The sequence below is a fragment of the Prionailurus bengalensis genome, chromosome X, assembly GCF_016509475.1.
Source record: "Prionailurus bengalensis isolate Pbe53 chromosome X, Fcat_Pben_1.1_paternal_pri, whole genome shotgun sequence".
Taxonomy (NCBI): Eukaryota; Metazoa; Chordata; class Mammalia; order Carnivora; family Felidae; genus Prionailurus; species Prionailurus bengalensis.
This window is the reverse complement of record NC_057361.1, coordinates 59,549,183-59,563,593: the sequence shown is the minus strand read 5'-3', so window position 1 is coordinate 59,563,593 and position 14,411 is coordinate 59,549,183. Positions and strand designations below refer to the sequence as shown.

The following is a 14,411-nucleotide window of genomic DNA, read 5'->3' as shown; positions in this document are numbered from 1 at the left end:
TATTCTAGAAAAGATTTTGCTGCTGGCAATAACTTTTCTCAGGCTGATTTTGGGAGCTAACATCATTAATAACAAATATTTCTCCCTCCTCTCCCTCTGCATTCTACCCTTTTTGGTTTTTCAACTTTGAATTCCTCGGTTTTTAATCTCTGTTGAAGAAATCTCTAGAGGGTGCTGAGGGTGCTTGTTGGAAAACATAAAGACAATAAGGCTAGTCTAAGCTGGTTTACAAGTTAGAAAGTCAGGAGATGAGCCTGCACCATCAGAGTTCTGGCTAGAATGACAAATTTGGGGTACCAGATCCTACTATCAGCATTGATTACAGGTAACTGTGACACCATCTCTGGCATCCCATTTCCCTGAGTTGAATCCTTTAGAACTTTAAGCATTTAAAAACAAATAAAGCAAACAAAACCGGGTTTTGCCCCTAGTATTTAGAGATAAAGTGGCACAACTGAATGACCTCAAGGGCACACCATAGAAGCTGTGGTCTACCCTGATGGAATAAAAAAAGGTGGGGGATAATTCTACAATTTAGTTCTTGGGCTTTTCCTTTTATCTAAAAGCATCTTTAATGTCATCACCTCTGGCTTTTATCCTCCTTAGGCACCCACGGCCTTTCCCCAAATCAATGCCTGTAGAAACAACTGCCACAGCATCTCTTCCTCATTTGCATAGCCTTGTCTGAAAACCAGACTGCTGAATACTGAAAGATTAGGTTTCTCATCAAGAAAACTGAATTTCAAATGAATATCGTGTGTGTTTATAGGGAAGTTACTAATGTAGTGTAATGAGATGCCTGTCCTTCCCCCCAAACCATTACCTCCTCCATTCCCCCACCCCCACCTCCTTTCTGGGGAAGAGATTTTATACTTTTCCAAAACCTAAAATTAATTATTTGCAGTGTAGCAAACACTACTGTTACAGTGGTTAGGGAAACTTTCCCCAAAACAATCTAGACTGATATTTTATTCATTTATTCATTTAATGATTATTTATTGAATGCCTACTATGTATAAGGTATTGATTCTACCTGCAAGGAAGTTAGTGGAAATTTTAACATTATAGAAACATAAAGGAATATACATATGTATTCATAGTCACACATATTTAAATAAAATAAAAATGTGGAAAGTTATAAGAACCATAAAAAATAAGATGCTATTGGTACTCAAAAGGAGAAAATACTTGAGAAAAAGACTTAATTCAGGAGGTAACATTTGATTTGGGTTCTAAAGGGTAGGTAATTAGTATATCTTTACAAAGTGTGAATATGTATGTGTTTATGAAATCTGGGTCAAATTTACATAGACAGAGAATGTAGGGAAGGATGTTCTACACAGAGGATACAGAAATATCAAAGTCAGGAGAGACTGAGCTATGTACAAAGGACAGCTGTTTAGTTTGGCTATACTGACTGTAAAGTGCATGAGAGGGACAAGTTGCAAAGAAAATTGGAAAAGTGGGTGGGCATCACATCATGCAAGAGCTGGAATTCTTAGCTATGAAAATTTGTACCATATTCCATAAGCATTTGGGGAGCTGCTGAAGATTTTAGAATGAGGGAATAATATAATCAGAGCTTGCTCAGCAAGATTAACACTTAAAAAAAATAATGCTGTGGCCACTACTGCTGTTACACAAAATAATATGTGTGAAGTGGCTGGCACAAGCACCTGATGAGTTCAGGAAGTCATAGAAGTAGGTATATTGTAGTAGTTTAGAGCATGGACTCTGGTGCCAGGATGCCTGGGTTTAAAACCCAGCTCTGCCACTTAATAGCTGTGTATCTTACACATATTTCTTAACCCCTCTGTGCTGCTGTTTCCCCATCTGTAAAATAGAATTAATAATAATACCTATCTTATAAATTGTTAAGAGAGTCAAATGAGCTAATATATATAAAGTGCATAGAAGACTGCTATGTTTTAAATAAACATAGCTCGGGGCGCCTGGGTGGCGCAGTCAGTTAAGCGTCCCACTTCAGCCAGGTCACGATCTCGCGGTCCGGGAGTTCGAGCCCCGCGTCAGGCTCTGGGCTGATGGCTCAGAGCCTGGAGCCTGTTTCCGATTCTGTGTCTCCCTCTCTCTCTGCCCCTCCCCCGTTCATGCTCTGTCTCTCTCTGTCCCAAAAATAAATAAACGTTGAAAAAAAAAATTTAAAAAATAAATAAATAAATAAATAAACATAGCTCAATAAATGTTAGCTGCTATTATTATCATATTTTTTTTTACCTACGAAGGAGATGGAACTTGAGCTATCCTTTAAAGAGTAGATATGAGGGGCTCCTGGGTAGTTCAGTCAGTTAAGCAACCAACTCTTGGTTTCAGTTCAGGTCATGATCTCACAGTTCTTGAATTCAAGCCGTGTGATATCAGCGTAGAGCCTGCTTAGGATTCTCTGTCTCTCTGTCCCTCCCCCACTCATGGTCACTCTGTCTCTCTCTCAAAATAAATAAACTTAAAAAATTTTAAATAAAATAAAGAGTAGATATGTACACGTGTAGAAAGTTGACTTGCAGGCACAAAGAAGTTTATGACAAAAAGCATACTTAGAAAGTGCAAGGTGACTGAGGAGAACCATGGACAGTTTAGTTTGCCTACAGAATAATATGGGTTACTCTTGCACTGTTGGTGGGAATGCAAATTGGTGCAGCCACTCTGGAAAACAGTGTGGAGGTTCCTCAAAAAATTAAAAATAGACCTATCCTATGACCCAGCAATAGCACTGCTAGGAACTTACCCAAGGGATACAGGAGTACTGATGCATAGGGGCACTTGTACCCCAATGTTTATAGCAGCACTCTCAACAATAGCCAAATTATGGAAAGAGCCTAAATGTCCATCAACTGATGAATGAATAAAGAAATTGTGGTTTATATACACAATGGAGTACTATGTGGCAATGAGAAAGAATGAAATATGTCCTTTTGTAGCAACGTGGATGGAACTGGAGAGTGTGATGCTAAGTGAAATAAGCCATACAGAGAAAGACAGATACCATATGGTTTCACTCTTATGTGGATCCTGAGAAACTTAACAGAAACCCATGGGGGAGGGGGAGGAAAAAAAAAAAGAGGTTAGAGTGGGAGAGAGCCAAAGCATAAGAGACTCTTAAAAACTGAGAACAAACTGAGGGTTGGTGGGGGTAGGAGGGAGGGAGGGTGGGTGATGGGTATTGAGGAGGGCACCTTTTGGGATGAGCACTGGGTGTTGTATGGAAACCAATTTGACAATAAATTTCATATATTGAAAAAAAATTAAAAAAATAAAAATTAAAAAAAAAGAAGAATATGGGTTAAGGAGTTACAGGAAAATAAGATAAAAAGGTAGGGTGGAATCCGATCATGAAGAACTTTGAATTAAAGGCTAAGAATTTTAAGCATTATCTAAAGACAATAGAGGGACATTGAAGGGTTTTGAATAAGGAGGTGACATGATCAAAATAATCCCTAAGGAAAATTAATCTGATTGTAGTTAGTGTATGTGCATGATGGATTGGAGAAGTAAGAGACTTGAGACAGAAAAATTAATTAAGAAGCTATTGATGTACTCCACAAAAGAGGTCATAAGGGCCAATACTACTGTGGGAATGGAGAGGAAGGAATGGGAGAGAGATTGGTGCAAGACTGGTTAACTGAAGAGGAGCAGAGAAAGGGAGAAATCACAAAGAGCCTCAGAGTTTTGAACATGACTAACTGAAAGGATAGGGTATCATTAGAAGAGACAAGGAATAGAGAAGGAGGTAAGATGACAGTTTCAGCACAGTCAAAATGGAGTTGTAAATCACAGCTGACATTGTGGAAATTGACAAGCTGATCCTAAAATTTATATAAAAATTCAATCCAGAATAGTCACAACAATCTTGAAAAGGAAGAACAAGGTTGGAAGATATACTTCCCAACTTCAAAACGGACTAAAAAGGTACTGTAATCAAGACAGTGTGGTGCTGGCATGAGGGTCACACTCATCAGGGTCGAGAAATACTTACAGTCAATTTTACCCAAAGGGTGCCAAGAATTGGGAAGAATAGTCTTTTCAACAGATGGATCTGGGACAACTGGATATCAACATGCAACAGAATGAATCTAGACTTTTACCTCACACCATATACAAAAATTAAGTCCAAATAATCTAAATGACAGAAATAAAACTACAAAATTCTTAGAAGAAAACACAGATGTAAATATTCATGACCTTGAATTAGAAAATGTTCTCTTAGATATGACACCAAAAACACAAGTAACAAAAAAATATAGATAAATTGGATTTCAACAAAATTAAAAACTTTTGTGCTTCAAAGGATACTATCAAGAAAATGAAAGACAACCTGTAGAATGGGAGAAAAATTTTGCAAACCATGTATCTGATAAGAGACTTGTATTTAGAATATACAAATACTTACAACTCAATATTAAAAAGACAAATGGCCCGATTTAAAAATGAGCAAAGGACTTGCAGAGGCATTGCTCTAAAGAGGATATACAATGGCTAAAAAGGACATGGAAAAATACTCCATGTCATTAGTCATCAGTGAAATACAAATTAAAACCACCATGAGATACCACTTTATACCCACTAGAATGGTTATAATAAAACAAAACAGAAAATAACGAGTATTGGTGAAGATGTGGAAGAAATGGAACCCTCATATATTATACATTGATGATGTGAATGTAAACTGGTGCCACCACTGTGGAAAACAATCTGGAAGTTCCTATAAATGTTAAACAAACATACAGTTAACATATGACCCAGAAATTCGACTCCTAGGTAGGTAACCAAGAAAAATGAAAACTTATCTACACAAAAACTTATACACAAATGCCCATAACAGCATTTTTCAGTTATCCAGAAAGTAAAAATAACTCAAATGTCCATCAGCTGATGAATGGATAAAGAAAATTTGGTATATACAAATAATGGAGTATTATTTGGTCAAAAAAAGGAACAATGTACTGATACATGCTACAACATGAATGAACTGTGAACATGTTATACTAAGTGAAAGAAGCCAGTTACAAACCACATATTATATAATTCCATTCATATGAAAAGTCAAAATCAGACAAATCCATAAAGACAGAAAGTAGATTAGTGGTTGCCAAGGCCTGGGGATTGAAGAATGGTAGGAATAGGCAATAACCACTAATGGGTACAGAGTTTCTTTGGGGGATGATGAAAATGTTCTGAAATTCATTGTGGTAATGGTTGTACAACTCTGTGAATATACTAAAAGCTGTTGAATTGTACACTTTAAATGGGGGAATTGTATGTTATGTGACTATCAATAAATTTGGGGTTTTTTAAAGATTTAAAAATATTTTTAATGTAGCTGTAGCCATTGATGATCAACTACAGATTTTTGAATAGTATCAACTATTAGTTGCTTCTGAGAAGTTAGAAAAGATAACAGAGAAAAAGCTTTGGATATCATAACCAACAGGTCTCTCTCCTTTCAAGAGAGAAACTGAGAACAGTAAAATCAGAAACTGGATTGCAAAAAGAATGCTTAGGTGACCAGTAAGTGGGTAAATTTGGCAGTGCTGAGAAGGGGAGGAGGAGATAGGAAACTTATAACCTAAAGGAACAGAATCAGTAGAAAGGCAGAGACTAAAGATGTAAGAAAGAGCTTATTGGTGTTTCGTGGCCCTTAGAGGAACAGAAATGAGGATCTAGTGCCTGGGTGGTAAAATTAGCCTCAAGGAAAAGGAGGAATATGAGGAAAAACATTGTCAGGTAGAGAAGAGGTAGAGGAAGGCATTCATTACACATAGCTTCAACCAGCTCAGTCAAGTATGAGGCAGGAGAAAGTTTAATCTGTAAAGAAACACGTCAAACTTTTTCTGCCTCATACTTGACTGAGCTAGTTGAAGCTATGTGTAATGAATCAGCAGTTACCTCTGGAAAAGGAGTGGGGATGGAGAGAGATTTTGCACTTTTATTTGATAGACTTTTATATTTATTTTATTTTTTAGCGTCAAGAATGTGCTCTCATTGTATTTGTATTTTTAAAAAATTAGACTAGATGCTGCAAGAAATGTAATTTTTTATCAATAAGAGGTGAAGCAAATGATTGCCAAGCTGCACAGAGAGAGTGGCACATATTGAACAGTCAGTAAATGCTTATGGAATTTGTTGAACTGGAGTTGTAAGCATAAACTGTAGAGGAAGCAATTGGTTTGACTTCTCAGCTTTCTCCAGCAGAACAGAGCAGAAAATTCTGACGGAGTGGTTTATCCAAGGACTTAAGGATTATCAGGACAAAAACGACAAAGGTGTGAAGGAATTAAGTATGCTACCAAGAGTTTTTAAAATGACTAACTATATTATTCAAAATGAGTAGTGAAGCAAGGTGCCTGGGTGGCTCAGTCGGTTAAGCGTCCGACTTCAGCTCAGGTCATGATCTTACACTCCGTGAGTTTGAGCCCCGCGTTGGGCTCTGTGCTGACAGCTCAGAGCCAGGAGCCTGCTTCGGATTCTGTGACTCCTTCTCTCTCTGCCCTTCTGCCTCTCACACTCTGTCTCTCTCTCAAATATAAATAAACATTAAAAAACATTTTTAAAAAGTGAGTAGTGAGGCAAATGAGGTCAAAAGATTGACTAGTGGACTTTGAAAATAGGAGAAAGACAAGAAAGCAGGAGTTAAAATGAGAATAAAGAACAAGTTCAACCAGAAAATGGAAAACTGTACACCTAAAAAGCAGTTCCAAGTTCAGGGTGTTAGAAGTAGAACATTTCTAAGCACTTCCTTGTCAGGTCCCAAAGCATGGCTATGCCTAGCAATACCTAAAGTGAAGTGCAGGTGGACATCACGGTTGTTCAAAAGGTGAAGAAACTGTTATTTCGGAGAATTAGAAGGGTCACAGGGGGAAGGAGCAGGTCTCTTTTGTTCAATAGCAAACCCATTTCCCAACATAGTGCCTGGTATACAGTAGGCATTTAGTTAACATTTTTTGAATGAATGGATGGATATTATAGCACTTATCATAGTTATTTGTTTTCCTATCTTCTTCCCCTACTGGGCAATAAGGTCCTTGAATTTTACTTATTTCTGTATCTCTAGTGCCTAGGATAGGTAAGAATAGGTGCTTGAATCAAGATCTAAGGAAGCAAATGAGTAGTGAACTGCAAAGAATAATGACAGAGAAAGGGAGAGACAGAAAACTTGTGAATCAGGTGCTAATGTCTTCAAGGGAGGTGAAAGAATACCTTGTAGGTCTATAGAAAGGACCTTAGATAGCCTTTGAGTAGTATAAGCAAATGTCATTGACTCAAAAGAGGAGAGATTGATAAGAGGAAAGAAGACTGGATTTGGAAGTAGCAGTAGGACAAAGAATATTTCAATTTCTCTTCCCCCCGCCCCTGTGAATTCTAGAGGAATTGGCACAGTGTGTTTTCTACTCTGACCACCCCCCATCCCCACCCAATCTGTCACCTAGCCCTCTCATTATTCCCCAAATTTACCTTATCTTGCTTCCTGTTGCTCTCATGCTTCAATACCCTTTTTGCCAATCCCTCTGCCTCCAGACATTCTCTCGTTGGCCTTCCATGCAACAGCAAAAATCAAAGTTCCTAAGCATCATTCAGCAACATCAGTATTTATATTTCTCCAGTGACTCCCATTTGACTGTCAAACCAAATGAAAACTTCCACTCTTGAATTTAAGAGGGTCCACCATGTAGCCCTTACATGTAAACTGTCCTCGCTTGCAGTTGCTTTGAAGTTTACACTGTGTACAAATTACCTTACCTTTTCCAAACCTTCTAATTACCCTTTTCTCCATCCATCCATAGCCCTCTTCATCAGAACTCCCTGAGGACTCGTTTTCTCTTCCTGGCTATCACTAAAAGAACTGTTCCAGAAACACATTGCCTTTCTTTATCCTTTCCTCTGCCCTAGTACCAAACACTCATGAATGTTACATGTATACACTTTCCTTGTGTGTCAATATGTGATGCCCTATCAATTCTATCATAGAAGTATCTCCCAAATCCATCTCTTCTTCCCTGACCTTGCTGCCACTGGCCTGGATTGTTGCAAAAGCCCCCTGATAACCTTCAATGTATCTTATGCTATAGTCAGAATATCTTTTCTTTTCTTTTCTTTTCTTTTTTTAATGTTTGTTTATTTTTGAGGGAGAGAGCGAGCAGGGGAGGGGCAGAGAGGGAGACAGAGGATCCGAAGTGGGCTCTGTTCTGACAGCAGAGAGACCAACACAGGGCTGGAACCCACAAACTGTGAGATCACAACCCAAGCCAAAGTCGGACACTAGCCAACTGAGCCACCCGGGTGCCCCCAGAGTATCTTTTCAAAATGTAAATCTGATCATTCCCCCAACACACATACACACGTGTAAATACACAGACACATGCAATGTTTGAGATATTTCATACTCCTAAAGTAAAAGCCCACTCATTAGCCTGCCTTGGCATATCTGTGGCCCTTTATGCCCTAAACCACATTTACTTCATTAGCTTCACTCCCACTACTGCTTGTTTCAAACCATCATGCTCTTACGTATACAGTTCCTTCTCTGAAGCTAGTCCCCTACTAATGACTCTTACAACCATCCTGCTTCCAACTCCACTACCTTCACCCCACATGCCTGTAAACTTTTCCTCATCTTTCTTTTTACTTTTTATTTTGATAATTATGGTTTCAAGGGATTTTGCAAAGAAATGTACAAGAAAGTTCCATGCACCCATCTTCCAGCCTCCTCCAATGTTCACATCTTGCACAATTATAATTCAACATCAAAATCAAGAATATGATATTGGTATAATTCATAGAGCTTATTTCAGTTTTCATCAGTTATACATGCACTCTGTGTGTGTGTGTATGTATGTGTGTGTGTGACTCTATGAGATTTTTATCACATGTGTAGCTTTGTATAACCAAAACCACCACCACAATCAAGGTACAGAACTATACCATCACAACAAAGTTGTCTCATACTACCATCTTATAGCCATACCCATCCCTAACTACTGGCAACCTCCATCTGTTCTCCATCCCTCAAATTGTTATTTAACAAATGGTATGTAATGGAATTGTGCAGTATAGATTTTGGACTGGCCTTATTCAACCAACATAATTCCATTGAGATCCACCCAAGTTTTTTTGCGTTTATCAATAGTTTGTTTCTTTTTATTGATAAGCAATATTCCACAGTTTGGATATACCACAGTTTGTTTAATCATTCACTTGTTGAAGCACATCTGAGTTGTTTCCTGTTTGGATTACTACAAATAAAGTTGCTATGAACATTTGTGTACAAGTTCCTATATTAAAATAAGCCTTAATTTCTCTGGTATAAATGCCTAACAGTTCAATTGCTAGGTTTCATGGTAAGTCTATTTTTAGTTTTGACAGGAACTGCCAAACTATTTTCCAAAGTGGCTACACCATATTACATTCCCACTCACAATCTATGTGTAATCTACTTTCTCCACATCCTCACTAGCAACTGATGTTATCACTATTTTTCATTTTTGCCATTTTAATAGGTAGCTCATTGTAGTTCTTCTCATCTTTTAAGACCCAAGTCAAAAGTTAGCTCTATAGAGCTTTTTCTAACATCTTCTGGAAAAGTCAATTACTCGCTTCACTGTGCCATCTCGGATACTTCATTTATCATTGTACTTTAATTACTGATTAACATAGTATGAGTCTTCCCCTCAGTTTTGAGCCACATAAAGATAAAAGCTGTGTCATATTCATCTTTGTTCCTGCAGCATCTGGTACAGTTTCATGCTAGATACACAGGGGGTAGTCAGTAAATTTGTGCAAAATGAGGGATAGAATGAATGAAGAAACATTGGTCTTTCTTGCCTCCCTCTTCTTCCTGAAAGTTATAAACCTTTTTAGAACAGAGATCATGCCTTCCTCTGTGTCTCCTGATAGCAGCAAATGGGGTTCTCTGTACATGTAGATCCTTAATACATGTTAGCTAACTATTCAGGTGGCTTATTTTCCCTCTGCACCAGTAGATAAGCACATGAAAGAGAGAATAGGCTTGAGTATTCCTGTATTAAGGATCATATGTCATAAGTTTTATAATATTATTATAATCTCCACAATCACACAATATTTGTCTGCATAGATGAGAAATCAAAACAAAACACTCTTTTGAGTCAAAGAATGCCTCTGCAGCTGAGCACTTTTCAACAGTCTCGATACCCTGGTTACATATGAATTTGGGAGAATGGCATTTTATAACCCTGAATTCTTTTTGCAGTTGCAAAAGGATCTGGAATTTTTCTGTTTTTGCTGCATTGGTATAATTTGACATGTTGATTATGAAGGGGCCATTAACCCCAACATTTTGTATCACTTTCTGACTCTGCCTTTTCTCAACTCTGAAGTATGTTAATTTGCACTTGTTTATATGTCTCTGTAAGAGTTACTCAGTCCCATAAGAGCTGGTATATGTTTTGTCTGAAAACTAGATTGTAAGCCCCGTGAGAGCAGGGACTTTCTAACTCCTAAGAATGCATTCTGGACAGTGTCAGTGTTCAATTAATGATAATAATAGAAGCCTAACTAAGGTCATCTGTCACATTGACAACTTCCTTTTCATCTATGATGCTTATAACTGTCAGGAAAAAAGCTGTTAGGTTGATTTGATACCACTGTATGATTCTACCCAAAATTATCCTCATTACTACTCACTACAACTTATTCTTTAGGGTACTTTCAGATTTATAATTTTGGATAAGTTGTTATTATTCTCTACCCTATAATACTCTGGTTACATATGAATTGGGGAGGGCTGTATTTCATAACCCAGAAGTCTTTTAGAATAATAGAAAGTAAACTGATAACATCTATGCTTTCAAAGCATGTTAATTATCTTCAGCAGTCTCCATTGATAACTAGATAATAAACCCCAAGGATGTTGGCAATCTTAAATTATCATAAATAATCCTTAACTATGCAGTGTATATGTCTTACTTTCCCAGATTATAAAATGGAGTAAATATATACACTATGTCCTATGGCTATTAAAGTTAATATAAATATTTAAAGGAAGTTTGAGTTCTATAACATAAAGGTAAATTTGATTGTTGGTAAGGTGAAGGTGGAGGGAATTTTTTTTTTTTGTAAATCAGGTTTAGTAAGGTATAATTTACATACAGTCTGAATCACCCGTTTTAGATGGAAAGTTTGATGGGTTTGACAAGTTGGGTTTCCCCCCTTCACTATTTGCTGACTCAGTTATGTCTCCAATTGCCCCCCCAGACCAAAATGACCTGTCATTTTCTGACATTTTATATCTTTTCTCTTTTCCACAGTGTACTAAAGGAGGTATACATAGCCTTTAATCCTAAAGCAGTGGTCTTACAGCTGGGAGCTGATACAATTGCTGGGGATCCCATGTGCTCCTTTAACATGACTCCAGTGGGAATTGGCAAATGTCTTAAGTACATCCTTCAGTGGCAATTGGCAACACTCATTTTGGGAGGAGGTAAGTACAAAGGAAGTTCACCAGCAGAATTTGCTGACCTTCTTCCACATTTTTTCCACTGGCACTGAGTAAAACTTGGCTTTCTTAGATTGGATAATACCCACATGCCTGTGATCCAGAAGCCTGAGTCAAAGAACTCTGCCCCTTTCACAATTCAGCATAAGGAAGTACTGTGGCACACTTCTCCTCGGCTTGGCATGTGCATTGACTCCTTGGTACTGTGAAGTCTAAGTTTCAATTCCTAAAGCAAAGGGCCTTTGGTTAAAGGTGCCATCAGATCTTATTAAGAATAGTGGGTGTTAACCTCAGTGGACTTTAATCCATCTTCTCTCAGTGTAGTTTTTGATTCTCAGTTCTAATAATCATCCTTTGGAAACATACCACCAGAATTCTAAGTCTACTCATCTATAAGTAGTAAACACATGAATTAATTAAATAATCTAAGCTGAATTCAAGAATGACTTCTCCCTCCCACCCCCACCAAAAAAAGCATGGATTTGTTACAATAAAGCAAAATTGAGAGATCTAGAATCTCTTGGGCATTCTTGCCTTCAGTGTGTACTGATGTTTTGTATTACTTGACCAAGAGAAAGCTGAGTCTATTCAATAGAAGCATTTACACATTTGTGAAAGTACCTTTTACAACCTCAACTACTTTTGAAGATGCCTTGTTGAGAATCTTCTATCTATCCATCTGGCACAATCTGTATTTCATTGAGTGAATGAATTGTGCGTTAAAATAACATGGTCAAGCAGATTGAGCTTAAAACACAAGTATTATGGAACAACTAATAGTTTGTTGTTTTGTCGACCTATTGTAAAAACCAAATTAGAGGAGGTTGTGGGAAGGCCTTATGAAAATGAGTGAGCATTCAACACAAATACACAAGCCAGGTCCTTTGGCAGACTCAAACCCTAGAGGGATAAAAATTAAAGGTGCTTACAAGAGACACCCTTTTATGAAACGCAGGCAAGACATCTATTAACTTCAACTCAGGGAAAAGATAAAATTGATAAATGCTATGTAACATATTACTTTCCTTGACAGCACTAAGGATGTTGATTATGACACAGGTACAGCTCGGGCAAAGAAAAAAGCCCTTTCTACAATATACATCTGTGCAAATTCAACTTTTACACAGATGTGAAAAGTTGTGCGAGCCTTTACTTAGCATTTTCAAAGTCACTTTGCTTTCTCAGCCCAAAGTTTTGGCTTTTGAATACATAACTCTTCTTATACAATATGTGTATTCCTGAAAATGCCTTCATGTAAAAGGAATTTTTGCAAATCTAATAATACTGTATGTGTACCAGAAAGAGTTTACTACTTAAAATCTATGTTGGATCTTTTTGAAATCAAATAATTATGCCCAATAAGTCAATCTTATAAATTCATATTTTTCACATCAGGAATGTTTAAGGTAATATCTGTACTATTTCACTTAAATTCTCAACCCCCAATAGCACATAGACAATTAGTGGAGATAACCATGTCCCCAAGCTTCATTTGATCCCATTGAGGCCTAAATGACATATTCTAAAACACCCACTATCCCTGGCCTTTAAAAGAGTAAGGCTTTCAAGGCTTAAGAGAAAGGTGACCATATGTCCCAATTTATACATGTTATCCCAGTGTAATTATTAATAGTGTCCCTTTTACTGTTAAAAGTGTACCACTTGGACAATAAATTATATGGTTACCCTACCTAAAATAGACCAGCTTCTATTTCCCTCAGGCTGCACTGAGCTTAAGAAATCATTCCATTTCATCCTTACACTCTTGGAATTTAGCTAAAGGCCGATGTTCTAATGCTTGCATGGCAGAACACATCTATTCAGTGCAGAAATATGCTGATTATTAGCCAGTATAATATGGCTGCTGGCTGACTGTGACAGAACCTGATGAGATGGGTCAGAGCATCAATCAACAGTCCCTTCCCTCATCTCATTCTCGTTGATCTTTGCCACTAGGCCTGTGTTTTGTGGAGAAAAGGAATGCTGATATTGAAAGAAGGAAGTCTATTTCTGCCAACATTTTCCATTTCTCTTTCCTGGATACTTATGGGGCTATATCTGCCAATAGCTTTAACATACAAATCATATCCAGCAGCCATTTTATAGAATTGTTGCAAATTTCATCACAGAGAGACCTTCATGTTGGGTAGGTCACCTCAAGAGATCTGGATTCCAGGGATCTCAGTCTTGCTGATGACTTGATGAAATTCAGGAGCTTGGAGTCCTCAGGTGCATATTTGTTCAGAGATGAGGGCCTCTTTAATCTTTGTAGGCCTTAGACTTCCCAGTTCCACACTGTGCATGGTCTGACTAATCCACTAAAGTCCACCTACTAGATGGTTCAAAAACAGCATAAAGGGATGTTTAGGTGAAGTTCTGCAAGTTGGAGTTGTCTTTTTAGCCCTTTTATTAAAACATTTTTCTCTCCTTCCTTACCCTCCTTCCCTCTCCTGCTGTTTTGTGACTGTTCTTTCCTAACTTCACAATTCTTGATGGAGACAGGAGGCTATAACCTTGCCAACACGGCTCGATGCTGGACATACTTGACCGGGGTCATCCTAGGGAAAACACTATCCTCTGAGATCCCAGATCATGAGGTAAGTAAGGCTCTGACAAGTCCTCTCTTCTTTAAGGGGAAGAGCTGAGTCATTCCACCTAATCAAAATCACGTCCTCACCGCTCAATACCATTTTGTTGAGAGACACTCCAATAACAATAACATACTGTCTTGGCAGAATAGTGGACTCTTGTTCCAAAATATCCAAGACCTTCTGCCTTTTTTACAAGAGATCTCAAAGGCCAACTAACTTTAATTTCTCAATTAATCACAGAGACTGTGGGAAGGGGTCACCTGTTCACACAAAGAACTCTTTGGAATACGTGCATATTTTCATCCCCTAGTCTCAAAAAAGAAGGGGAAATATTT

The 14,411-nt window shown here is 37.8% G+C and overlaps 1 protein-coding gene across 3 annotated transcripts in view; it reads left to right on the top strand.

Moving 5' to 3' along the window:
• Positions 1-14,411, top strand: part of HDAC8 (histone deacetylase 8) — a 228,833-nt gene that overhangs the window by 82,096 nt on the left and 132,326 nt on the right. For all 3 annotated transcript variants that reach the window (XM_043569860.1, XM_043569862.1, XM_043569861.1), the window contains 2 exons: positions 11,298-11,470; positions 13,988-14,082. In XM_043569860.1, coding sequence (XP_043425795.1) covers positions 11,298-11,470; positions 13,988-14,082 — 268 coding nt within the window. The remainder of the gene's footprint in view (positions 1-11,297; positions 11,471-13,987; positions 14,083-14,411) is intronic.